Raw genomic sequence first — 26,074 nt, forward strand, 5'->3', positions numbered from 1 at the left:
ACGAAGACACGCTCTCGCTTAAAAACCACGCCTCCCGGCAGCCTTTGCGAACGTTTTTCCCCCTCGGGGACTTCCGGACAGGACCGCTGCACTTCCGGTCGTCGGGTGCTCATACTGTTGTTCCGGGCAAAATGCTGGTTTAGTGTGGTGGGAACTCGTCTTAACTGCAAGGTTTGATGCTAGGCGCGGGATTCGTGGCGAACAAAGCGCGTTACGCCTCGCGCATACAGAGTTTATGTAAAGTTATAAATGTTAAAAGCGTGATTTAAAATCAAAATATAACCGGAGTTTATAAAAGTGAGGGACATAGTGCTGCGAAAAGGGGCTGAACAGGACCAGATCGCGTGAATGATGAAAATAATTGCAGCCTACATGTTCCTTCCCCATTTTTCTTCGCTTTTTACTACAATGTCTGTGTTTTCTGACTTAACTTTTAAAAAATATGATGTGTAGTATCTCGTTTTTTCTTGTTAAAAAAGGAAATTCCACCAGGGCTGAGATAGTGTATTTTTTGGTCATTCTCAATGACGAATGCACTTCTTTAGGTTCTCAACACCCCCGCCGCTTTTTCTTCTGTTGAATGAACCATAGTCTTATTCTGGTTGCAATGAGAACATGTGTCGAAACTTTTGCATGTTTTTTTTTTTTTTTTTCTTTTTGAGACAGGGTCTGGCTCTGCAGTTCAGGCTGGCCTTGAGCTCACTTTGTAGCCCAGGCTGGCCTTGAACCCGCAACGATCCTCCTGCCTCAGCCTCCCGAGTGCTGGGATTACAGGCGTGCGCCACCACGCCCAGCTACTTTTACATGTTTTAAGAATCACTTTGTTGTTTGAGGGAGATTGCAGGATGTAAGAAAAGAAGTAGGGCAGACAAGCTTTTCCAATAATAGGCCAGGCAAGAGAGGGTATGTATGTTCTGTCCTGGTATTACTGGGTAGCCCTTAATGTTTAAAAATTTTTTAAAAAGCGAGAATGGGGCATGCTCCTTTAGTACTGTGAATCTTCACCAAAATATGCTTTGCTTCTACCAGCAGTTTGGGTCAGATTTTCTCTCCTGCCTGACCCTGAGTTCTGAGTACAGAGCTGGAGTCTTGCCCTTTTATTTCTCATCCAAATTCCAGGTCACAAATGTTATAACCAACGTCTTATGTTTTTGTTATTGTTTTTGTCTTGAGAAGAGAGCAACATGGCTTAGAGAGGGACTATGAATCCCTTTTACATACAGGAAAACTGAGGCTCAGGGTGGTTGGTGCGTATCCAGTGACACAAGGGTTTTAACAGACCGAAACTTGCTGGTGTGGTGAAGCACGGAGCTTTAAGTTCAACTCAGACCGTGTCTGTAGTTTGAAAAGCCCCACAACCAAACAAGGCATTTTAACAAGAATTGGCATTTGAGCCGAGTATGGTGGTGCACGCCTGTAATCCCAGCACTTGGGAGGCTCAGGCAGGATTGCCATGAGTTCGAGGCCAGTCTGGACTACACAGCAAAACCCTATCTCAAAAAAAAAAAAAGAATTAGTACCTGTTCTTTAGCTGTTTTGCTTTTATTTCTCTCACTGCCACTTTACACCAGGTGTGCTACATACATGCAGCCAATAGGGCATCTGTTTATTAAATGCTTCTCTACTTCTGAATGCTGCAGTGCAACACGAGGGAGATACATGGATGAAATACTGCTTTGTAGTTAGGAGGGCTCTAGATGATATTGAACTGCAAAAGGTGTGATTATATAACCCATCTCAGAGGATTTTAGTGATGACTGAAGGGATAATTCCTGGAAAAATGGCTATGTAATTTAAGGGACAAAAGGAAAACACAGGAGCATTTGTTCAAAAATTACTAAGGGGAAGAATTATAAAGAAGGCAACAATATAGTCAGACAGGACCTTTTGGGTGTGGAACCCTGTGTGACTACACAGGCTGTTTGCTTAGAACTTGGCCCTGGCTAACAATGCCTGACACACGGTAAATATTCAATACATGTTAATTATTAATGATTTAAGTGTTCTTCTCTTGAGTCCAGCTATATTGGTGGAAAAAAGACATTTAACCTCAAATTGACTGCATAAAAATGTGAGAGAAACTGAGGATATTGTAGTGGATGCCGTTGGGATACATACTTTTAAAAAAGAAAACCAGCAGCCCAGAGTATGTGAGCTCTTTTGTTACTGGAGATATTGAAATGGAATTTGGATGAAAACTACCAGTTTAGATTGGTTGCTTTTTTTTTTCCCTTTTTTTTTTCTTTGTTTGAGACAAGGTCTTGCTCTGTACTCTAGACTGGTCTTGAACTCCCTGTCCTTCTGCCCCAGCCTCCAGAGTGCTGGGATTATAAGTGTGCCTGGCTTGGATTAGTTGCCTTTTGATGCCTGTAGTTGCCACTTAAAAGTCATTTCTTCCTCAGCAGAAGAAACATAGGCTTTTGAGTCAGACATTTCTTATGTAGCCAACACGGACCTGTTTCCTATGTCTGAAGACATGCAAGATGCTTGTCATGTATTATGTCACTAAATCCCCCTAACAGTTGGAGAGAAAGTAAAATAGTTAATCTTGCTTTACCGATAAGGAAAGCAAGAAGCAGGTCAAGTCATTCTTCTAAGGCTACCCTGCAAGTAGATAGGAAAGGCAGTACTCAAACCCAGGGTTATTTGGATCATAACCCCTAAATTATATGCTCTGCCAGTGAGCAGCTGGGGGATTTTGGTCCGGTCATTTTTCTTGCTCTGGACTCCAGTTACTTCAGAGGATGGTAGAGTTTCAGTTAGGCTGAAGTATGCTAAGCTTTAGGTGGGTAAAACATGTCCAGCCTCTGGCAAAATGTCCACATGTTAGTTTGGGATTTCCCTTCTCCCCGCTTGAGCTAACTGTTGAACTTTCAGGAGTTAGTGTTTTTATCTTTATTGGAGAGAAACATGTTAAAGACAGACCCATAAAGTGCGTACAGTGTCAAAACAGTAGTGAGTGGCATAAAGGAGGCTGCTTAGGACCTGAGGTCCTGGCACCACCTATAAAAGAATCAAGTGTTTGTAAAAGGCTTAGCACCCATGTGGCAGCAAACAGCCACCATCCTCTGGTTTTCCTGGATAGTTTTCATTTATAGCAGATATGGAAGGGCAAGGCAGTGGACCTCCTAGTGCAAGATAAGAACTTCATCAGGATAAAGACATGGTTCTAACTATAGCTCCAGGAGTGTCAGTGTCGTATAAAATAGATAAAGGACTTGAGTTGGCAGCAATTGACCCTACTATTCAATACCTTCAGCATCCTGTGAACATTAGAACTTCATGTTCCCATCACTGTGAACTGAAAACACATCAGTTGATCAACCCTGTTTGCCCTGTGGGTACTCAGGTATTTGATTTTAAAATATTCAAATCTGGAAGTTGCTGATAGCTGTACTCTGCTTAGATCTAAAGCAGATGAGGAATGACTGCGGGATCGCATGCTCTTGATGGCTCTGGCTCGCCTTTGTGCAGGCAGGGATGTTACCGATTTTGCGGCCTGTTTGCTTTGTCCACAGGTGGTCAGTGATGCCCAGCAGGAATGCGGTTAGCATGGAAGAGATGATCAAGTCTTTTCTCTTTACACTGCACCACTGATGTTCCAGCACTGCCCTCCTCTGCCTTATGGACTGGGAATGGGAGGCTGAGATGGGATGGAATGGCTTATTCACACGTGCTTTCATTTCTTCTTCAGAAGGGAAGGCAAAGGTAGCTAACAAAACCTTTAGGGCTGTACGGACTTCCTTCTCCCTCCACCCCCATTTCCACCCATTGTGAAGTCAGAAGGTTGCCCTCCATTTCCCTCTTCCCTTCTGCTTCTTCCCTCCCCAGGCGCATAAAATCATGCAGACAATAAAGGCCAGTCTTCTGGGTGCCCCAGAGAGCTGGGACGACTTCCAGTCTCCTCCTACTGTCTCTCTGGGGAGAGAGCATTTCCGCCTGAGGTGGACGAGCTGATACTTCTTTTGTAATGAAATCCTCATCCTCTTTCTAGGTCTTCTTCATTTCCCATTCCTGAAGTACAGAAAGACAAGACAGATCAGGTTCTTGACTGTTCTAGTGTGACTGCTGGATAAAATTTTTTTTATTGTACTAAAGATCTCCACTGGGCAGGGTAGAGAGCCTTGGGTCCTGGTCCCACTCAGTATCTTTGTGGCCCTGAATAAGTCATTTCATCATGCTGATCTCTCTTGTCCCCTCCTCCATTTTAAACATAGTAGCCAGAATGGCTTTCAGGGGGTGGTGGTACTGGGGATTGAGCCCAGGGTTTGTATACCAAGCTATATCCCTACCCTTGAATTTTTTTTTTTTTTTTTTTAATTTGAGCAAGGATCTCACTAAGCTGCTAAACTGTCCATGCTGGACTTGAACTTGTGATCCTCCTGCTTCAGCCTCCCAGAAAGATGGGATTACAGGCATGTGCTACCATGCTTAGCTCAGAATGACCTTTGAAAAAAATGTAATTAACATTAAAAAACCTTATTCAAACCTGTCCAGTGACTTTCCATTATGTTAAACAAAATCCACAGTTCCTCCAAGGGCCTGCAAGTTGTTAAATAAAGGTCGGCTAATTGTGGCCCTGTGGTCAAACCTGTCTTGTCTGCTTTTATATGCCCTATCAGCAAAAAGAGTCTTTCATATTTCTAAATGGAGAAGAATGATATTTCATGACAGGTGAAGATATGACATTCAAGTTTTAGCATCTGTAAGTAAGGTTTTATTGGGACACAGCCATTTGCTTTACTCCTTAACCTACAGTCTATGGCTACTTGCATGTTACAATGGCAGAATGGTTGTGAAACAAACCACAGGGTTGGCAAATTCTGAAATCCATACCATTTGGCTCTTTACAAACATAGTGTGCTGGCCCCTAGTGTCAGTGGTCCAGGCACTGGCCGGCTACCTCTCTGATCTCACCTTGTAGTGCTCACCTTTGGTTCCCTCACTAGACTCAATCGGATCTGCCTGGTGTCAAGTGTCAATCTTCTCCTCCACTTCCCAGTCTTTGCACTTGCCCCTGTCTCTTCCTGGTCATCCTTCCCTCGACCCTCACAGGACTCCCCCGTCATACTCCCTGCAGCCATCAGCTTAAGTGTCACCCCTTCAAAAGGTCCTTTGCTGTCACTGTCATTAAAATAGCCACCTCCATTCTCTGTCGCCTTCTTTTCCCTCGTTTTGCTGCATTTTATATCAAAGTACTTATTAAAATTTACATTCTCAGCTCCATAAAAGCAGGGATTTGTTTTGGTTCCCTGCTATATAATTTTTCATCTTAAAAAAGAGAAAAGTCATCACTCTCCACATTTGTTAGCTAGTAAACTAAGGTCCTTCAATGTCAAACTATCTTTTCGGTCTCATCTCCCAGCAGTTTCCCAGATGTTATGTGCCATTGCCAGGCAAGTCTCAGATTCAAATTCAGCAAAACCTTTCCTGAGCATCTCTGACACGCTGAACATTTGTTTTTGAGGCCCACACTTTCTTATCTGCAATTCTGAAACCCAGAAAGCTCAGAAGCCAACATATTTCTCAAGCACTTTGGCATAAACTCATTGAGTGGCAAACCCTGACATGAAATGATGTGAGGCTGAATACAATCTTCAGTCCACGTGGTGTGGATGTTCATGCGACTCACTGTGGAATTACTGCATTCACACATTTGCCTGGAGGGTACCACCTGAAACATGTTGGGGTTTTTCATCATACTTAGTATAAGCCTTTCTAAAATCCAAAAAGTTCTGAAGCACAGTTGGCCCCATGAGTTACACAGAAGAGACTGTGGACCAGCCTCCTGGAGTGAGCTCTGGGCTGAGAACTGGCACAGGTGGGTGTATCTCTGCTCTTGCAATAACTCTGGGTAAGTCCCATCACCCCTTATCTGAAATGGTTCTTTCCTGTCTCAAAACATTTTTAGGTTTAGAAACCAGATGACTGAGCTTGTTGGAATTGTGTGTGTACACACACAAGTATGTGTGCCTTATGAGACAGGATCTCAGTATGTAGCTCAGGCTGGTCTCAAACTTGTAGTCCTCCTGCATCAGCCTCCCAAGTGCTGGAAAGAGCTGTGTGTTAACCGTTTCTGAATATGATTGGACAATTATGGTCTCTGAGGACAGTTCATGAATTGTACTGTGTGGATTATTGGCAATTCTCTCTCCTTTTCACTTATTTTTGGTTTTGGAAGAGGTTCCATAAAAAGGGGGCTATCAGATCTCTGACTTTTGATTAGCCTAGTTATGGGTGTACCTTGGCTTTCTGTAGCACCCTTCCTTGGTTGGAGGTTACAATGGACGGGCTCCTCTTCCGTAGCTCAGAAACACAATTGACAGGGAGAGATTGCTCAGGAACATTGTTTTGGGGTTTATTTGTAGTTTCCTGTTAATGGCAAGAAAAACAAATTTTAAAAATTAAATAGATGAGATGTAATGCTACCTGCACCCAACCTTCCTGCAGAAGAATAAGAGCACTTTAAAAGACACAAGGCAAATATGTCAACACAAGAGGGTAAGGGGAAGATGATATGGAAGGCCTTGGGATAAAGACAGTAACAATTAAAATTACTGAACCTTCACTATGTGCTAAGCATTGCATGGATTAACACGTAGCTTTTTTTTTTTTAAAGCATAGCAGCATTTTAAAAATTAATTAATTTATTTATTTTTTGAGACAAGGTCTTGCTATGTAGTTCAGGCTGGCCTTGAAATTGAACTTGCAGCGATCCTCCTGCCACAGCCTTCCAAATGCTGTGTGTACCACCATGTCCAGCTTATGTAGCTTTAGGTACACTATGACGGGTCGTCCATTTTACAGGAAACTGGGAGAGTCAAGTGGTTGTGACTGGTAAGTAGGAGCTCAAATCCCACAGCTACGCTCTTTTTGGTGGGGACGGGTATTGCTGGGGATGGAAGCTGCAGGCTCACGAATGCTATGCACCTGCTCTGCCACTGAGCTACAAGCCCTGCTGTCCTGCGTGGTAGTCTCTCCTAGTAGTTATATCACCTTCACACTTACATTTTCCAGATATGTGCTTAATACTTCACTGAATGTAGTTCCTTAACTGTGACATCTTAACAGCTAAGCCTGTGAAGAAGTTAGAGGCGACTTGCCTTTATCTCCAAAGAGTGTCAAAGGGATCAAGCCCTCGGGACCAGAAATGTCTGGTATCTGGGAGTAGGAAGTGGCTGTGACTAACGAACCGGTTCTAGCTCCTCCACCCTCTGTGACTCTGGCCCACATGTTCTTCATCTGTAAAACGAGGTTGGAAATATCACTTGGAGAGGAAGTGTAGGGGCGTGAGACACAGCTCTGGCTTCAGAGTCACTGATGTGGCTGGCCCAGGCAGTGTGACCTGGAGCAACAATACTACTATACAACTCCTGATGACAGCTCATACTAATCAGACAAGTTATTTCATCTCTTTGAGTATCCATTATGGTTTGAAAGCAGGCAAGGCATTTATTCACTCAACATTTATTATATCTTACTGTCACTCAGACTTTGTAAAGGGTAGGGATATAATGATAAAATAGACAGTCCAATTCTGTGTGTGTGTGGTGTTAGGATCTAACTTAGGCCACTGCCTATGTGAGGCAGAGCCTCTATCACTGAGCAACAACCTCAGCCTCTGATTCTTAGTAAAAGTACCAACTACAGTAGTTGAGGGAAGGCATTATACAAATAAGGGCACAAATACAAACACACACACACACACACACACACACACACATACAGACTATAGTAAGAACTATGAGGAATAATAATGGATAAGAATGTTGCTAATTTAGAACAATGGTTCCCAACTAGGGATGACTCTGCTCTCTCAGAGGACATCTGGCAAGACCTGGAAACATTTCTGGTCGCCACAACTGAGAATGGGATGCTATTGGCAACCAATAACAAGGGCCAGGGATGCTGCTTAGCATCCTAGAATGCACACCGTGGCATCCTATAAAAAAGAGTTGTCAGCCCCAAATGTCAACACTGCTGAGGCTGAAGACTGCTCCAGAAGAGGGCAGGGAAGTTCTCTCTAAGAGTGGGGTCAGGAAGTCCTGCTGGAGGAGAGAATGCTGACTTGCAGGGTTGCTGGGACATTAGCAGCACAGGACTGGGTGTGCTCCAGACCCCGAGAGAGGCCACGTGTTATGGTGGTCAAGCAGAACTCTGTGCTCAGATTTCCTGGGTGTGGAATCCTGTCTTCCATTTTGCTCAGCAACCTCGAGCAAGTTATTCAGGACCTCTGAACCTGTTTCCTTGCTTGTCAAGTGGGGTTAAAACACTCATTACTACCTCATAGGACTGCTGTGAAGATTGAGGAAATACAAGGTAAAATGTGGTACTGGCCAATGTAGTAGAATGTAGGCTCGTTATTTAGTTCATGGTAGCCATTGTTATCAATAACTCCAAGGTCATTCCTAAGACCGCCCGCAGGATATAAAGTGAGCTGCTGCAGCTGCTGCGGAGACACAAGGTCAGAGAACAGAAAGGACTTGCTGTAAGAGTGCCTGTCATAGCTGTGCTGCAGGTGGCACATCCCCTTGCCTCCTTGGACCGCAGTTTTCTCCTCTGTAAATGAGCACAACTCCTACCCGCAAAGAGAAATGCTGATGGAGGGATTGTAGCACATGAGGGGACCAAGAAGGAGCTGCCCTGGCAGAGGCAGTGGACTCACCGCACTCCTGGTCTTGCTGGTCACGGAGAGCCCCAGGGCCGGCCCCCCTGCCAGGGACTGCTGTAGGCGCTCCTTCACGGCCATGAGCCGAAGCTCCAGGTCGATGCGGCGCTCCTCCCGCTCTCGACACTGTGCTTCCAAGGTGGCCACAGCTTCCTCCAGAGCCTTTAGCTTTGCTCCTGAGTCCAGAGACACTGATGAGAAACAGCTGAGCCTGGCCTGGAGCTCGGGGAGGCTGTCAGGGCTCAGGCCCTTGTCTGTCCTCCCCAGGGGTCTTTCCAGCCTCTCAGTCTTGCTTAAGAGACAGACTTTGGGCTTGGGCTTCTGGCACCACTATGAGTGCTGTGGTCTTTACCTGCTCAGTACCCCGCTTTTGGAAACAGCATACTGATTTTTCTTCTGGGAAACAGGCTTTCCCCTCCCTTTCCTTGTGTCTGAATGAAGCTGACCCCACTCTTAGTTCAAGGGTTTGACACATAAGTTAGCCCTGGCCCGTAATCACCTCTTATATTCTGGTCAGTGATTGGTTTAGGAGTCAGAGTTGGTCCAATGAGAGTGACTCCTGAGGTTATGGTGCAGTCACTGGAAAGAAAAGCTCTCGCTGCTGGGGTGGCTAAGAGGACTTGGTGAAGCTCCCGCCTTCACCCCTGGGCAGCCACTTGCCACCGTATGAGAAAGAGAATGAAACAAAAAGAGAGGAGGCACAAACACGAGTTAGAGGAACAAGCTTCCTGGTGACATCATTTAAATCCCTTGAGTTTATTACACCTGACCTGTGAATTTTCCACTCATGTTTTTCTTCTTTTCCTTTCTATATTAGTTTGATTTTGGTTTCTGTTACTTACAAATGACAATCCTAACACATGGCTTTACACAGACCAGGTTCTCCAGTGGGATTCTGGTGCTTATTCAGTTTAATCCAACAAACCTTAGATATTAGTACCTTCTTGTGCCAAGTGCTGTGTTGGGTCTTTGCCTCCATTCTTTGCTGTGAGAGAGACTGCACTGGAAGGTTTCCCAGAAATATTAAGTTCATTCATTCATTCCCTCAGTAAATGTTTACTGAGTTCTTACTATGTACCAAGCACTGTCCTAGACCCTTGGGACATAGCAGTGAACAAATGAGACAAAGATCTTTGCCCTTATAGAACTTGTGTGTGTGTGTGTGTGTGTGTGTGTGTGTGTGTGTGTGTGAGAGAGAGAGAGAGAGAGAGAGAGAGAGAGAGAGAGAGATAAATAAAAGAAATAATAATCTGGTATGTTTCAAGATGATAGAGCTATAGAAACAGAAGATGTTCATGAAGGTAAGAAAGATAGTCAAGCCTGTAATCCCAGCACTCGGGGGGCTGAGGCAACAAAACATAGCCTGCTCTTCCAAATGCTGGTTCTGACATTTTGAAAATTCTTTTTACTGAAACCAAACTTCCGTTTTGTCTCTGCCACTGGTTTGAGTTCTTTTCCACACGAAATGTATCTTGTCCTTTAAACCAGAAGTTCTCAATCTGAGGCTCATGGACAATCTGTGGGTGGGCTCCAGGGGCAGGCACTTGAGCCCCTGAAATTGTATGTAACATTTTGAATTGTGATTTTTTTTTCCTTAGGAAAGGTCCATAGATTCCACAGATTCTCACAGGGCTAAGTGGCCTTGGACTTGTTCTATGAAGATAGGACTTCTGTTCTCTCACATGTGTGGAAAAACTAGCTTAAAGTGTTGTGAACTGTAGCTAGAGGGAGAATTCACAGGAAATACAGCAAAAATTGGAGGTAGGGGAGCCTAAAGCAGGCAGGGCCTGCCAAGGTCCTAGGATTTCCGAAGAGGATCCTGGGAAAGTGTCACTGTACATCACTTGCAAGACCTGGACCAATGTCTTATACTTATCTGTGAATGAATGAATGGGAGGTTCAAGATAATTTCTTATTTCCTTTATTCTAAGGCACACTTTTGTTTTTCATACTTCTAAAGTCAGTTTGCATCTTACTCTATTAAGTGTACACATTATTGGGATGCTTTTCATCCTCTTATCCAAAAACAGTTCTGAAATTGATGACTCTTCCTTTGATTAGGAGCAATGATGATGATCATTGAGGAGGAGCAGAAGGAGGAGGATGAGAGGAGCCTGCCTGTCCTGGTGTTGTGGTTTAGATCTGAAATGCCCTCCAAAAGGCTTATGAGTTCAGAGGATGAGGTTTGGGAAAGTGATTGGCTCATGAAGGCCTAACTTCACCAGTCGATGAATTCACTGATGAGATCATAATCTGTTGGCTTTATTGGGAGGTGATGGGAATAGGACGGAAGGGTGGTGGAAGGGAGTGGATCCTGGGAGTGCGACCTTGGGGATTGTATCTGTCCCTAGGTGCTTCCCCTCTGGCTGTCTCTCTCTCTCCTTTCTGGCTTTCCTAAGGTGAGCTCTCCTCAGAGCCCTTCTATCATGATGTCTCTGCCCTGCCACACTGGCTGACCATGAACTGAAACCCCTGAAACCGTGAGCCAGAATAGATCTTTCTTCCTTAAAGTTGATTTATGTCAGGTATTTTGTCAAAGTGAGGGAAAGACTAACATACCTGGGAAGGATACAAGGTGACCTGTGCAAAAGATTTCCCCTTATTGTGCCAGGGGAGATGCTAAGGCTGTGCCACCCGTGGGCACTCAGGACCATACCCACACAGGTACCTGGATTACTCCGAATAGCTTCCTTTAACTCTCTCTTCTCCTGCCGCAAAGCCATCAGTTCTGTCCGAATCATCTCTTTCTCTTTCTCCAGCTTCTCTTTTTCTACCAGGTACCTCCGGGCATCCTCTTCAGCTCGGTTCTTGCCATACTTGTATTGATTGGCACCTGCAGAGACGTGGGGAATAAAAGGGTCCTTGGTTCTAACTGCTGGTGAGTTATGTGGGTGGTGTTAGCTTCTCTCTGCCTTAATTTCTCCATCTATTAAAATGGGAATATTTAGATTGATTCTCTTAGTGTGAATTTCCTAAACAAGAACAAAAAGGAGGCAGCAGAGAACAAACACGAAGAGCAAAGGTCTTCGAACCAGACAGACAAAGGTTTGCATTCTTTCTGCCTTTACTGTCTTTGTGACATCAGGCAGAAGTGAGCAGTGATGTTTTAGTGCCCTTTTCCTTAGGCTTCAGTTTCCTTTTGTGTAAATAAGAGTATTGGTTGACATTTACTTTATAAGGTATAGTGAAGTTTAAATGAGATGAGGAAAAGTACTTAGTGTAGTACCTGGAAAACAGTGATTGTTTAGTAAACATTAGGTAATCATGACAGTAATTATTATGGTTTAGATCTAAGATCATCTCCAAAAGCCTCAGAGGTGGGGCTTTGGGAAGGTGACTGGGTCATGTGGGAATTCAGCTGACTTGCTGTTAGCAGGTGCGGGCAGGCTGGAGGTGGGCAGCTGGGGTGTGACCTGGAAGGGTGCCTTCCCTCCCTGGCTCCTCCCTACACCCGGGACTTTCTGCTGCTGTGATGTGAGCAGATTTCCACTGCCAGACCCTTTCACTGTGCCCTTGCTGCCACGGTGCAGCCAACTAGGGGCTGAATCCTCCGAGAACTGTGAGCCAAGATAAATAAACTTGCATTCTTTAATTGGAAGGTGTCGGTTATTGTGTCTCAGTAACAAGAACGTAACTAAGACAGTAAAATCGTATAACAAAACAAGATTTGTGATGTATAACATGCTTTGAATTTATTTATTTCTTTAGTTAGGTTTTTGAGATCAGGTCTCACTGTGTAGCCCAGGCTGGCCTTGAACTCATGGCAATCCTCCTGCCTCAGCCTCCGGAGTGCTGGGAGTATACCACAGTACCCATATATGGCATGGTTCTATTTCTTTTTTTTATTTTAAGTTTTTGGTTTCTGTTACTTGCAAATAACAATGCTAACACATGGCTTTACACAGACCAGGTTCTCCAGTGGGATTCTGGTGCTCATTCAGTTTAATCCAACAAACCTTATATATTAGTACCTTCTTATGCCAAGTGCTGTGCTGGGTCTTTGCCTCCATTCTTTGCTGTGAGGGAGACTGCACTGGAAGGTTTCCCAGAAATATTAAGTTCATTCGTTCATTCCCTCAGTAAATACTATGCAGTTCAGACTGTCCTTGAATTCACTAGGCAGCTGGCCTCAACTCCCAGCAGTTCACCTGCCTCCACTTCCTGAGTGCTGGGATTACAGGCTTGTGACACTGATTTTAAAAGGGGATATAAACTGGGCATGGTGGCACACACCTGTAATCTCAGCACTTGGGAGGCTGAGGCAGGAGGATCGTTGTGAGTTCGAGACCAGCCTGGGCTACAGAGTGAGCTCAAGGCCAGTCTGAACTGCATAGTGAGAACCTGTCTCGAAAAGACAAAAAAAGTGGCGGGGGATGTTTTATATGAGTGACCTCTCAAGTATACATAAGATAAGAAGATAGTTACTTATAGCTCAAATCCGTAGAGACTCTTGACCTGAGTGGAAGGCATTGCCCATTGTACTGGTGGGCTGGGATGGCATCCAGGAGTCTACAACTCTAGGTTCAACACAATGGTAGACAGTAACAACACAGAACTATGGCAAAAATTCACTGAGCATTTACTGTAGAGGAGGTACCACATGCTAAGCCATTTATTCACATTCCATTTAAGTCTTAAACTCTATTTCCTTATTAGCTGTACTTGTTTATTACTCTGCTTATTAGTTCCATTTTACTGTTGAGAAAAATGAGGGGCTAGGTCCCTCTACTAATGGTGACCTAGCCGAGGTTGAACACGACTCCAGCATCTGTGCCGTGTATCACTGTTTTAGCAGAACCAAGGCCAAAGTCCGACCTCTTTGAGAAAGCTGCAGCTGGGATTATAGGGCCACCTAGTGACCCGTGCGAAAACCAGTTGTTGGCGTAAATCATCCTGCAAATCAAGCCTGGAGTTCAAATGTAGCATGAAGAGCAGGAAAGGGGACCCAAACCCCATGCTGTTTCACAGCGACTCTTGCACTGAGCTGGCACTGCGGTGGAGGGCAGTAAAGGCAGAGGCTGTGGCTGAAATGGTGCGAACTCTCACCGTTCTTACTGTGATTTAGTAAATACTCTAGGATAAACGTTTCCTCATTTGCTGTCTGCCCTGAGAAAAATTTCCAGAAACTTTAAAGTGTTTTAATAAGCTTCACTACTTGGCAGTGAGTTTAATAATCTTTGCCACTTCTATTGGTTTTGCAGGGCGGTGAGTCTCCAGAGCTTCTCACACCACTATTTTTCTCAACAACCTACTTGGCCTCCATGGTTCTTGTTTCCTGATACTTGTGCCCCTTTCCCCAACTACACTAAGTCAGGCTGAGATATGTACCCATGTGGATACTGTAAAAGAGGCAGCGTATGACTCCTAAAGCTAGGTCATAGCAGACGCTGCAGTATATGCTTGCTTCCTCCTTGGACTTGATCTGGGGAAGCTAGCTGTCACATCATGAGGTCATGCAACTATACAGACAGGTCCTCAAGGTAAGGAGCTAGGCCTCCTTTCAACATAGCACATGCTGGGGGCACGTGAGTGAGCCAGTGTAAGAGCACGTCCTGCACCAGTGAAGCCTTCTTGTGACCTCTGGTAACTGGCAAATATCCTGACCGCAACCTGGCCACAGGACCCATACCAGGACCGCTGAATGTATGCTCAGTTTCCTGCCCATCAGAGACCGTGACATAACACACACTCATTGTTTGTAGGCACTAAAAACTGGGTAATTTGGACTGTTGCAATAGGTAATTAGTACTCAATTTTGGGCAAGACGCTTTTGCTATAAACTGAAAGTTTCTGACCCCCTCAAACTCACGTGCTGAAACACAATCCCAGTGAGATGGTATTTGGAGGTGGGCCTTCAGAATTGGGGTACAGAGCAGAGCCTGCATTAATGTCATTAGAATCCTTGAAAAAGAGACTCCAGAGAAAAATGGCTATCTCTGAAATGGAATGGACTTTTGCAGGCACCAAATCTCCACTGGCGCCTTGGTCTTCCCAGCCTCCAGACCACGAGAAGTAAGTATCTGTTGTAGGTCCCCTAGTTTATGGGATTTTGCTATGGCTGTCTCAGGGGACTGAGACACTTCTCTTTGTGTTCTGCAGTTTCTTCATCTGAAAGCTAGCTGGACTACGTCAGTGGGTTCCCACTGCCCTTCAGAGCTCTGTGACTTGCTAGGGGTGGCAGGGCCATTATGCACTTCCACCAGTGTGTCCCCATTTTTAACTCTCCATCATAAACTGGTCTTTCATATAAGATTTGATCTAAAGAAAAGATCTGCTTGTCTTAGTGTTTTTGACATTTTATAGTATCTTTAATCTTACATGCTTATTTTTAGTAATTTTTCTTTTTAAAATAGGCTTCATAAGGCCCCATATTTTTGGTGCTTATGAGGGTGACACGTACAGAACATTACACATTCTTCTAGCTGTTCAGAAAGGGAACTCAGGCCCAGAGAAGGGAAAGGACTTTTCCAAAGCGGTCAGATGAGGAAAGGAGGACAGATCTCCTGACTCCTGGGGAGGGATGGACTACACCAGATGGTGAACCTGATAGAGACCAGTGCCCAAACTGCACCACAGAACCCTCTTATTTATCACCAAGTGCCAACACTGCAATTAAACTGAATACTGACGTTTTAGTTTAGAAATACAACTCATACGTTAACATCTTTTGTCTTAAAAGAAAAATAACATGCCATAGGTTCACTACCACTGGTCTACACTAGTGAAATGGAGATATAGTAAGACAGTGTTTTGTTCAAGTGCAACTTGAAGACATATAGAAGGAGGAAGAAGAAACTCTTGAAGCCTGCTGTCCTACATTTGCTCATAGTGATAAGTCACACAGGAGCAGGTGTCAGTGCTGGAAATCAGACAGAACTTAACAGAGTTGTCTGTCATACTTGGTCACTATTGTGCAGGGTGACGCTAAGGCCATTCACTGAGCCCACAGGGCATTAGGTGGAGCTTGGGCTGGGGCACCCAGGTGAACTGCGGCTCTCATAGCAGCTCCCTTCAGGGTATGTGGAGGGATTTGACTCTCTACTTGCTATTGCAGATGGAAATCACAAATTGTCAGCTTCTGGAACAGAGACAGCTTGGAGAAGATCTCTCTGTCCCTCTCCTATCTATAAAACACTTTCAGTTTTACAATGTTTAAAAACTAATTGCTAATATTAAAAAAATAAGATTTCACATGAAATCTAGATTTCTGGCCTTTGAAAAATCAGCAAATAGGGCAAGAGGGAATGGCACTGCACATGGGGACCATTAGAGGGAGACGTGTAGTAGTTACCTCTAGAGTTGGTTCCAGGGCTCCCGTTTCGGGGCTGTCCTGCACTCCCTGTCATTTTCCCTCTCAGGCCCCTTGCCAGTGCCTTATCACTGTGCTTGTTTTATTACTGTTCTTTTTCTTTCTCTGTGGCACTGGTGAGTGGACCCAGAGCCTCATCCATGCTAGGTGAGTGCTGTACCACTGTGCAGCCCCCCAACCCTGTTATTTTTCTTAGGATAATTTGTTCTCCCAGTATTGGGGATTGATTCCAGGGCCTTTGCATTGAGTTATATTCCCAGCCCTTTTAAAAAATTTTTCTTTTGAGACAAGGTCTCGATAAGTTACTACATCGCCTAGGCTAAGCCTGGACTTGTGATTCTCTTGCCTCAGCCTCCCAGAGTGCTGGGGTTACAGGAGCATGCTACTATAACCCGCTAGGGTAGAGCATTTCCTTACACCTCACTTTCCTCACTTATTTACCTGCCCCTTGGAGGAACCTGGCCTTGAAGCCCCTGGTATGGACTGTTCCCTCCCTCTCCCTGGCTCCGCAGGGAAGGCCCACATAGAACTCACTGGAGGCATGGCGCTTGACTTTGACCTGCGGGTCCACGCGATGGGACTTCTCACTACAAGAGGAGGCGTGGCGCTTCACTTGGGCCCCAGTGGGGCGCTCGGGCTCCTCGTCCTGAGTGGGAGAGGGAGGAGAAAGGTTAAGGGCCGGCAGGCTCAGACTCATCAGTGCAGAAGCTTGCTCTCTCTTGGGGCACTGGCAAGATTTCTGAGCTCTTGACCTTACATTTTTAGACTTGTGCAATACTCTACAGTTTATGAACCACTTGCACGAGCAGTAGATCATTTGAATCTCATGCCTTTCTATGGAAAGCAGTAAAAGGCAACTCTAAACTAGGGGACTTGATGGGAAGAAAACTAGGAAGTCTCAAAAGACAGTAGGTGACTATATTTGATTCACCATAGGTATTTCTGGCTTCACAAATTCTGGAAGCATACCTCTGATTTTCTGAACTGCTAATACAATCTTCCCTCAAAAAGAATCAGTCAGCCAGGAGTGGTGGTGCACCCCTGTAATCCCAGCACTCGGGAGGCTTAGGCAGGAGGATCGCCTTGAGTTTGAGGCCAGCCTGGGCTACACAGTGAGTTCAAGGCTATCCTGAACTATAGAGGAAGACCCTGTCTCAATAAAAGCAAACAAACAAACAACAACAGCAAAGAATCAGTCAATGGTAATCCATAATAATGGTAACATATTTAAGTATGGTAATAAAATACATAATTCACTAGCTTACACATATATTTGCATACTAAGAGTTTATGGAGACTCAAAATCCAGTAAGACTCAGGAAACCCTAATGAGATTAGATAATACTGTTATACAGTAATCATACTGATAACAGTATTCTTTATAGAAAAAAGAAAAACTATTATTTACTGCTCTGTACAAAATGTTGCAATGAGAAGGCACTGATTTTTTTTGTGTGCTTAATTTTTTTTTTTTTCCATAAAGTGTTTCAATTAGTCCTTGCAGTGCCCTGGAAGATAGGTTTTTCATGCCCAGCGAGGACCAGAGAAGTAGGACCACTCAGCCCCAGCCTGGGTCTGACTCCCATGCCCTTGTCCTGAAGCACTGTGCTGCCTGGTGACTGGTTGTGCCACAACTGTTAGACAAAACCTCAAGCAGCATACACTGGTTCACCTGAGCAGAGGAAAAGCCGTGTGGACAGAAGGATGGGTGGAGGATGGTTAGGGAAGTTTCCAGAAAAGGGAGCCCTGGAGTGAGAGTGAAGGGCATCATCCAGTAATGTCCACAGCAGGGCCTGGCCTGCAGACAGCTAGTGTCCTTGGCACCTCGATTCCCTCTCTGCCCTGCTGTGAGGCCCCCCCGACCGGCCTGTCTGTGTCCAGTCGGAATGGGGTGTTCCTGAGGCTCCCTTGGGAGGAGCAGGCACAGGGCACGCTGCCACGGGCATTCTGGACAAGGTACGGGGGGACAGGCACAGAGAGGCCTTGCTGTAAATTAATGAACTGCCACTGCCTGGGTTTAGCAAGCAAAGCAGGGAGCTGATGTCTAGACTGTGAGTGTCAACAGGTGAAGGCCACCCTGTCAATATCCATCCCAAACACCGGGGAGCTGCAGCCTCCGTTCACAGCGGTAAACAGAGGAGAGCCTGCTGCCACGCCTTTCTGCAGTGCCTAGCAGTCTGCAGAGCCCGTCCTTCCTCCCAGCCTGGGGCTCTTCCACCTGTGCCACCTGTGTCCAGCACCAGGGATGCTCAGCCTGAGTCAGGAGCTACGAGAAGAAGGGACTCGCCTTCTAGCTGTTGTTTAAATAAAGCCGATTTCCTAGGAAAAATGTGCAGAATGGGCCGTGAAGAGGAAACAGGGAAGAAAGTGGCCTTTCTGACAGGCCGATGCCTACCCAAGAGACCGTACCTGTATCTTTTCATAAGGGACGTCGTCATAGACACGGGGCTCGGGCCACTGGTCCTGGTAGGATCTTGCGTATCTAGAACGTGAAAGGCATGAGATGCTGAGGCTGCGCACTCTGCTGTCCCAGACCGTCTCACCTGAGCCCGGCAGCAGACACCAATGTGGGATGGAAGAGCACAAGCTGTCTGAAGGCCTCAAGGGCAGGAGCTGGATGATTCCCACAGCAGCCCTGAAGGCAGGCATGGGGCATTCATCACCAGTGCTCTATAATCCAGAAAATCCAGGGCCCAAGGTGACAGGCAACCAGCCCTTGTGCCCAGAGCCTAGGTGGTGACAGTGCTGGGACTAATGCAGCTCTTCTAATGCCACGTGCCACCCAGACACTCAAGGTGTGATGGTTTATGGTCCAGTGGCACGAGGACAAAGCCAAGACCACTACTCTGGGGTTTGCCCCATCCACAGCTGGCCTGGATGCTGGGCTCCCTCCCACAGCCCACTCCCTTCCCTATGCTGCAGGAAGGCACCATCCTAGCCTCCTGAGGGGCAGAGTCTTCTCGAGTGCCTCCTCCTGCCCCACCCCTCCAGGTGCCCAAGGCCAGGCGCAGAGCCTCTGAGATGGTGCTGGGCAGGCAGGTGAGGGCCGAGGGCTGGTCCTTACAGAAAGGAGTTGTGCCCGGCAGTCACGATGCTGGTTAAGGTCTCCACGTCCACGTAGTCATAGTGCAGTGCCTCTGGAGTGACGCTGGAGCCCATCTCCACCAGCAGCAGCCCAAGCCAGCGACCCATGTCCTCTGAACAGCTCGCCTGGGGGACAGGAGAACAATGAATCCCATACACACACTGTCAGGGCTTCTGCCTACCTGCTTACTTCAGCCAAGCCCACAGATATGTAAAAGTGGCTTTTGTGTACCCAGAAATCTGAGGCTCCCTCCTTCCTTCCATTCAAGGTTCTGCTCAAAAGCCACCTCCCCTGAGAGGCCCTCCCTGACTATGTCTCGGTGACAGCACATCGTCTTACCACCCTCAGGATGTGGATGTAAAAACAATGTGCCCTAAAATTTTTGAGAACTACTTTTGATCAGAGGAGGCTACTGCTCGTATAACTCAATCAAGTTCTCCTCTGTTATCACTGCCAAATAGTTGTGGTACCATATCATAGGGGAAATTTCCAAAAAGTTGTCAGTCAACTAAATACATACTTCTCATTTAAAGAGTGTTATTATTAAATGTATTTAGCTCACAAATGATAAATCTGAAGAAAGGAAGCACAACTTTTACTAGAAAGCTCTGTGAATGAGTTAAAGTAAATATGAGATCTTTCTGATCTATGAAAAATAAAAGTAAGTTACAGAGGCTGTATTTCTTGAGACTTAAGAACCAAGAGAAGGAGTGGGATTTGGGCAAAGAGCATGAGTCCAAGAGGCTGAGCCAGGTGCAGTGACACAGGCCTGTAATCCCAGGTGCTTAAGAGGCTGAGGCAAGAGGATCTCAAGTTTAAGACCAGGCTGGGTAACTTAACAAGATCCTGCCTCAAAAGAAAATTCAAAAAAGGCTGAGGATGTAGTTCAGTAGTGGAGCACTTGCCAAACACATGTGAGGCAAGGCCCCAGGTTCAGTCTCCAGGACCACAAAACAAAGAAAAAGCCAAGAACGCAGGTTTTAGTTCTAGAACAAAAATCAAGAAGCCACTGACCCTCCCTCTGTGGAGCCCTGGACCAAGACAGCACTTGGCTGCTCTGGCTCGGTGGCCTCTGGCCTTGTAATGTGAGAAGGGAGATACTTAAATTTTCCCTCAGTGTCAACATTTTAGATTCTCAATGGCCAGGTCTGCCGCGTGCAGGACACCTCCAGTGCGTTGTGCGTGGTCTCAGAGCACGCACCGGGGCAAGGGGAGTGGGTGAACGAGTGAGATGAATTCATAGTTCACTTATTCAACACGTTTACCATTGAGCCCATGGTGTGTCCCAGGCATCATGCAGGGGTCTAGAAAGAGAAAAGTATGCAGAACAGGCACAGCCTTCATGGCGCTTAAAGATTTAACTCAGTATGGGGAACGTCCTTCCGGACAGTCCAGTTGCAGGGAGTGGTTTCTCTGAGGCGGTCAGCTCCTGCTGGGAAGCCGGCAGAGGGGGTTCCTGAGACAGGTGCGAAGGGATCACATGAGACGCCTTTCACTAGGGCCTTTAAGGTCAGGGAGAATAAACAAATTTTAGTTCTAGGGGTGCCTGAATTAAAAGAATAAAAATACAGAAGGATCTGTTAAATTTGAATTTCAGGGAAATAACAAAAAAAAATATTTTTTTTTAAAGTTGAGGATGTCATAAGAACTGCACGGGATACACGGAAACAGGATTCGTCGTTTACGTGGAATTTGAACTGAAGGGTTCCCCATGTCACCTGGCAAGCCTGGGTGGCCCCTTGCCTTGCTCCCTGCACCGTCAGCGGAAAGCCCACCGCACCCCACGCTTGGGCGCACGCGGACCCTCCCCTCACCTCCAGGATGGCCACCTCCTGCCGGTTGCGCAGGATCCGGAAGGCAAACGGGTGTCTGGGCCCGAAGCCCGGGGCCACCTCGCAGCCGCGGAGCGCGACGGCGTTCACGTGCGTGTGCAGGTCGGCGCGGTCCTTGTGGAAGTACAGGGTGCCGCGCTTGAGGCGGCACCAGCGCTCCTTCCAGCCCTGGTTCACCAGCACGTTCAGGTAGCCTAGGGGGACACCGCGGCGTGACCTCCCGCAGCCCGCCCGCCCACCCAGCCCGCGGGCAGCCAGGGCTCTCCGGGTGACCGTGGCCCCTGGGTCTCTCCAGGCTATGACTTAGGCGTCCTCTTCTCGGAGTGGGCACTGATAATCCCGCTCACGCATCACCGCACAGCCTCGGGCCGCACCAAGACGACGAACGCGGCAGGGATGCTCGTAAAATGTGTAAAAGACACAGCGGTCCCCAAACCTCAACTACTGTTCAACGTTAGAAAATAAAGGGTGGTGCTGACCCCTAGTGGCAGCGTGTGGGAACAGACTCATCCACCCAACGTAAAGAAATCAGAAAATCAGCAAGGTGTGGGCAGTTACATCGCTCACCAGAGATGGGGCTAGAATTCCCTCATTTCCTCTTAAAATGGAGTTAAACTTAAAAAAAAAAAGCTTTGATTTACTGATTTTAAAATATTTTTCAAAGGCATGTGCTTTTATACTGTTTTTTAGGGCCATCAGAATCTTAATGCATATTCAAAATAGGTGCAGTGATTTTATTTATTTTTGTGGTGCTGAGATTGAATCCAGGGCCTTATACGTTAGCCACGCACCCTACCACTCAGCTATACCCTGAACCCTTTAAAATAGATGATTTTGTCAGTCCTGGGTTGCTGTTCATGGAACACTGCAAGAAACAGTAACTACTTTTCCATGAAAAAAATGCTTTATTTCCCAAAACACTTCTCACTTACATTGAATACATTACATTGAAAAGTACTTGATTATTTTTATCCAAATTTTCTTATAAGGCTGACTGTAGCATATAGACCTGGCATGCTATATGTGACAAAATAAGTCACTATCCTCTCAGCATAGAGGAGCAAACTAAGAAACTGAGGTCTAGAGATTTGGGCTAAGGCCATGGAGCGCACAGAAGCACGGGAATCAGCTGGCTTCTCCTTTTGCTGAGCACCCGGCCCTCACAGGAATGAAGAGGTGAGGGCGTGGATGGTGATGCAGTGGGCTTTAGCCATTCTGGGGCCGGCTTTTCTCGCCTGCCCCGCGGGCCAGGTGGGTGAGGCATTGAGGGCCTCCTGGCTTTAGCTCCAGGAGCCTGTGCCCAAAGGGCTGAAAGCTCCATACCCCATACCCACCACAGCATGGCACTTCCTCCTCTGTGGAGCATATCTGCAGGTCCTCAGCCAGGGCCTTCTTCTTGGAGAAGCTGATGATGCGGGTGATCTTGCGGCCCGCGGCCCGGCTCATGGAGCCCTTCAACTCTGCCAAGCTGCTCTTCTTCCCTTTGCCTGCTGCCGAAGAGACAGGTCAGGAGAGGGGAGCCTGTGTCCCAGTTCCGCCTACCCCTGGCCTTCCTGGCAGCCCTTTCCACTTGCACATCTGGCCAAGTAGGGACTGGCCTGTGCTTCCACGTGAGACAGGTCAGGTAACCTTACCCAGGTCCACTCTGCTCTGCCACCATATGCCAGGGGCCAGGGCCCCAGGTCCCTCCCAGCCCGGGCCTTCTCCAGCCGGACCCCACCGGCTCTTACCGTGTTCACAGGCCTCCCTGCGGCCAAGGGTGGAACTGCTGTCGCCCATGCCCAAGCTGTCAGAGTCTGAGGTCTGCTTCTCTTGGGACTGCCTCTGTGGAGGGACACGGCCTCACATCAAGAGTGACACTCAAAAGTACTCCTTTATTGGTTCAGTCTTTTCCCAAGTCCCCAAGCATGTGATCATCAGTTAACAAACACGGTCAGCAATTATCATGCGCCTGATACTGCAGCAGGTATTAGAGGACAACAGTGGCTTAGGCAGAGTGGTATCTTTATGTCACGTCATTGGGGGAGTAAGACAATTGCTGAGAACACAATGAGAACAACGTCCTAGGCACTGGCCCTGGATTTGGCAGGTGACAGCGAGCTGGAAGAGTACTGAAGTGGGATGCTAATATAATTCACTGGCATTGTAGGGATGGACAGAGGGGTAAAACTGGGTACTTTTAAAAAGAGCACTGGAGAGAGTGTCATCCTAGCCAAGCTGTGACTCCACAGGAGGATGGATCAGGATGATGAAGAATATGAGCTAGCCGACATTGTCAAAATACTCATGATAGGACCTGGTGACCAAGAGGGGTCCACTATGATCCCAGCTCAGACGAGAAGATGGTAGGGACACACACACAGCTTTGTGGCCAGTCAGCCTTATTTTTACTCATTAAACCAACTAGGCCATTCATTCATTCGTTTCATTTGTTCATTCAGACAAGCTCAAGGTCATCCTTGGCAGCGTGGGAAGTGCAGCAGAGTAGTTAGACTGATCTTGGAAGAAATTATGACTCTTACTACCCTTAGTAGCTGTGGAAATGTGGGAAAATCCTTTCATCTTCCTGAGGCTTGGTTTCCTTACCTGAATTACACTCATTTCAGAAAGCTGCTGTGAGGTACCAGACAGCTGGCCAGGTAAAATTATGAGGCCAATAGATTGTGTCATTCCTCACACCTGTGTGATATGCTATCCTCCTGCTTCAGGAAGCTAAACTGTGCCAGCCAGCTGTAAGTCGTAATTAAACAGAGACTCACCCACTTAAGGCAGAATCACAGAGCTGAGCCCCTAAGCCGGTCTTGCTAGGGACCTCTGGACCAGGGCAGCTACTTGATTAGCTTAGTGGGGGCGAGGGGCAAGAGGGCATCCTCAATTTCCAAAGAGTTAGAAAAATGGCAACTGCCCACAAATGGGATAGAACTGTCAGAAGTATAAAGAATCATCTGTAAATTATGAAGCAGAAGTCATGGTTCTGTTCATTCTGCAGTGGTGGGCAGATGGCAAGATTTTCAAGATAGAGAGTGAATACATAGGAATGCTGGGAGCACTTCGGGAGTAACTCAGAGATGATGACGTTTCAACCCCATGGAGACACAGACCCCAATCCTCAGCCCTACTCCCACCCCACCCTAATTTCAGTTCCCTCTCCACAGGCAGACTCAGATGCACGAGCTTGCCTTTTCTGCCTGGCAGCATACCCTTCAAACTGCGCTACAGCATGAGCCCCTTGATCTAGCCCTGCTCTGGGGCTCATCATAGACACGCATCTTCCCTACCACCCTGGCCCCTCCCGCCAGCCTGAGCTCTTGTTTCCTTCACTGCTGCCATCCCAAGCATTTGAACAAGGCTCATGAGCTTCCCCTCTCTTCCTCCCAGCCATGCTGGCCACTTTCAATTCTATGCTCTCTTCTGCTCCAGCGCCTGCTTCCTCTGCTTCAAATGATTTTTTCCTCCTCTTTCTTGCTCCTTTATATCCTCATGTGAAGTTACTTCCTGGGGGAACTCTCCTGTACTTCTAGATAGGAACAGGGCTCTGGCGCACACTCCCAGGGAAGCTGGAACTTTGCCTTCCCAGCCCCTAGCCAGTGTGGTGTTTGTAAATCGGTGTGATTATGGTACCTGACTCCCAGCTGCTGCCCACTGGGCTATGGGTGCTGTGCGTGCAGTGTGTCCTTGCTTCTGCTGGGATTGTACTCTATCTAGGGCCTGTGTTGTGTCTGATGCAGGCAGATCCTCACTAAGTACCTTTCCAGTGGGTGCTCAGTGCTCTCCACTGACATGACAGAGATCTCAGGTGCCACCTTATCTGGGTTTAAACCCCAGCTCTGTTTCTTATTTGCCATGTGACACTGGGTAGATGTCTCTCTGCTGCAGCTTTCACATCTGAAAATGGACCAACAGTAGGAGTTGTTACTGAAGTTAAGTGAGCTAATACATGTGAAGCATTTGGAACAATGCTGGGTTCACAGTAACAGGCTATAAATGCTAGCCTGCATTATACTGTGTATGACCCTACTTTTGTGTCAGACGGATGATTTTAGGTCTGAGTCCCTCTGTTACCCACAGCATTGGCAAAGCATAGGTACTGGTATGTGTTTGCTCAAGGCCTGACCAATTGGCCAAAGACTGCTTCACTCACTCTCCTAGCAGGCATTTTCCTTTGCTGATGGAAGAATTTCAACTTAGAGTTCATGGCACAGTTCAAACATGACCGCCTCCTATCCTGGCAGGGTAAGCTACTCCCTTTCTGCCTTGTACCACCCCCTGAGCAGAGGTATCTGTTCATGCGCTGAGTGCAACAGGCAATTATTGAGCACCTGCTGTTGTGCCTGCTCTGTGCTGGGCACATATAGCTTATATGAGATCCTGATGAGGGCCTGGCTTTACCCCAGCCTGTGAGCTTCCCCAGCACAGAGCCTGTGCCAAGTGCCCCCAGCCTGACCAGGAAGAGACTGCTGGAGATAGATGTACCTTGTCCAAGTCCAGCTTGCACAGGAGGACTGGGGATCTGGGAGCCTCCACTCCTTCCACTCCCCCAATGGGCTTGCTGACCTCACGGATGACCTGTGGAGAGGATGCACAGCTAAGAAGAGGTGGGCAAGGAAGCTCTGAAGGCAAAAGATGCCTGGGTTTGGGCAGTCGGGGCTGTTGTGCAGACAGACTGGGGTTACTAGGAGGCTGAGATGGGCTGACATGGCCTTCTGAACCAGTATGGGGAACGCCGAGGTCTGAAAAGGCTTTTTCTTCTATCCATCCCTTGGACTGAAAAGATACAGGGCCGGGGACGGAGCAGCTTGGTTCCTAGACCTGGCTGATTAGTGGTGTGGTCTTGGGAAAGCCATTTCCTCTCTCGGGGCTCAATGTTCACATCTGTAAGGTGAAAATGCTGGTCCTCTGCGGGCGTGGTCTCAGGACAGTGAGATCAGGAGTGTGGAGCAGGATGCAAACCGGAAACCCTGCTTCTGTGACCCTGCATGGGGCAACCTGGGGCCGTCATCTCCCTTTCAGTGATGTGGAAGCTGAGACCCAAAGCAGACCACAAAATAGTGACAGTCCCCATCTGATGCTCACCCACAAGTTCCCGATGATAGGATGAGGCTCGGGTGGCGAAGCTCCCCCTCAGATGGCAGCTAGCTCTGCTTCCATCTGACAGAGAGCAGGAAGCCTAGTGCAAGTAT

At 47.0% G+C, this 26,074-nt stretch overlaps 1 protein-coding gene across 1 annotated transcript in view; it reads right to left on the reverse strand.

The window, feature by feature from the left end:
* Positions 1–1,526: 1,526 nt before the first annotated feature.
* Afap1l1 (actin filament associated protein 1-like 1) overlaps positions 1,527–26,074 on the reverse strand; it is a gene marked incomplete at its 5' end in the record, with an annotated part of 61,030 nt that continues 36,482 nt past the window's right edge. The window contains 11 exon segments of the mRNA XM_005380616.2: positions 1,527–4,014; positions 6,244–6,372; positions 8,666–8,844; positions 11,337–11,501; positions 16,512–16,623; positions 18,387–18,459; positions 19,042–19,187; positions 20,877–21,088; positions 22,229–22,381; positions 22,625–22,718; positions 25,368–25,460. Coding sequence (XP_005380673.1) covers positions 3,991–4,014; positions 6,244–6,372; positions 8,666–8,844; positions 11,337–11,501; positions 16,512–16,623; positions 18,387–18,459; positions 19,042–19,187; positions 20,877–21,088; positions 22,229–22,381; positions 22,625–22,718; positions 25,368–25,460 — 1,380 coding nt within the window. The 3' untranslated portion in view covers positions 1,527–3,990.

The sequence above is a fragment of the Chinchilla lanigera genome, unplaced genomic scaffold, assembly GCF_000276665.1.
Source record: "Chinchilla lanigera isolate Chin_1 unplaced genomic scaffold, ChiLan1.0 scaffold00014, whole genome shotgun sequence".
In the NCBI taxonomy this organism is placed as follows: domain Eukaryota; kingdom Metazoa; phylum Chordata; class Mammalia; order Rodentia; family Chinchillidae; genus Chinchilla; species Chinchilla lanigera.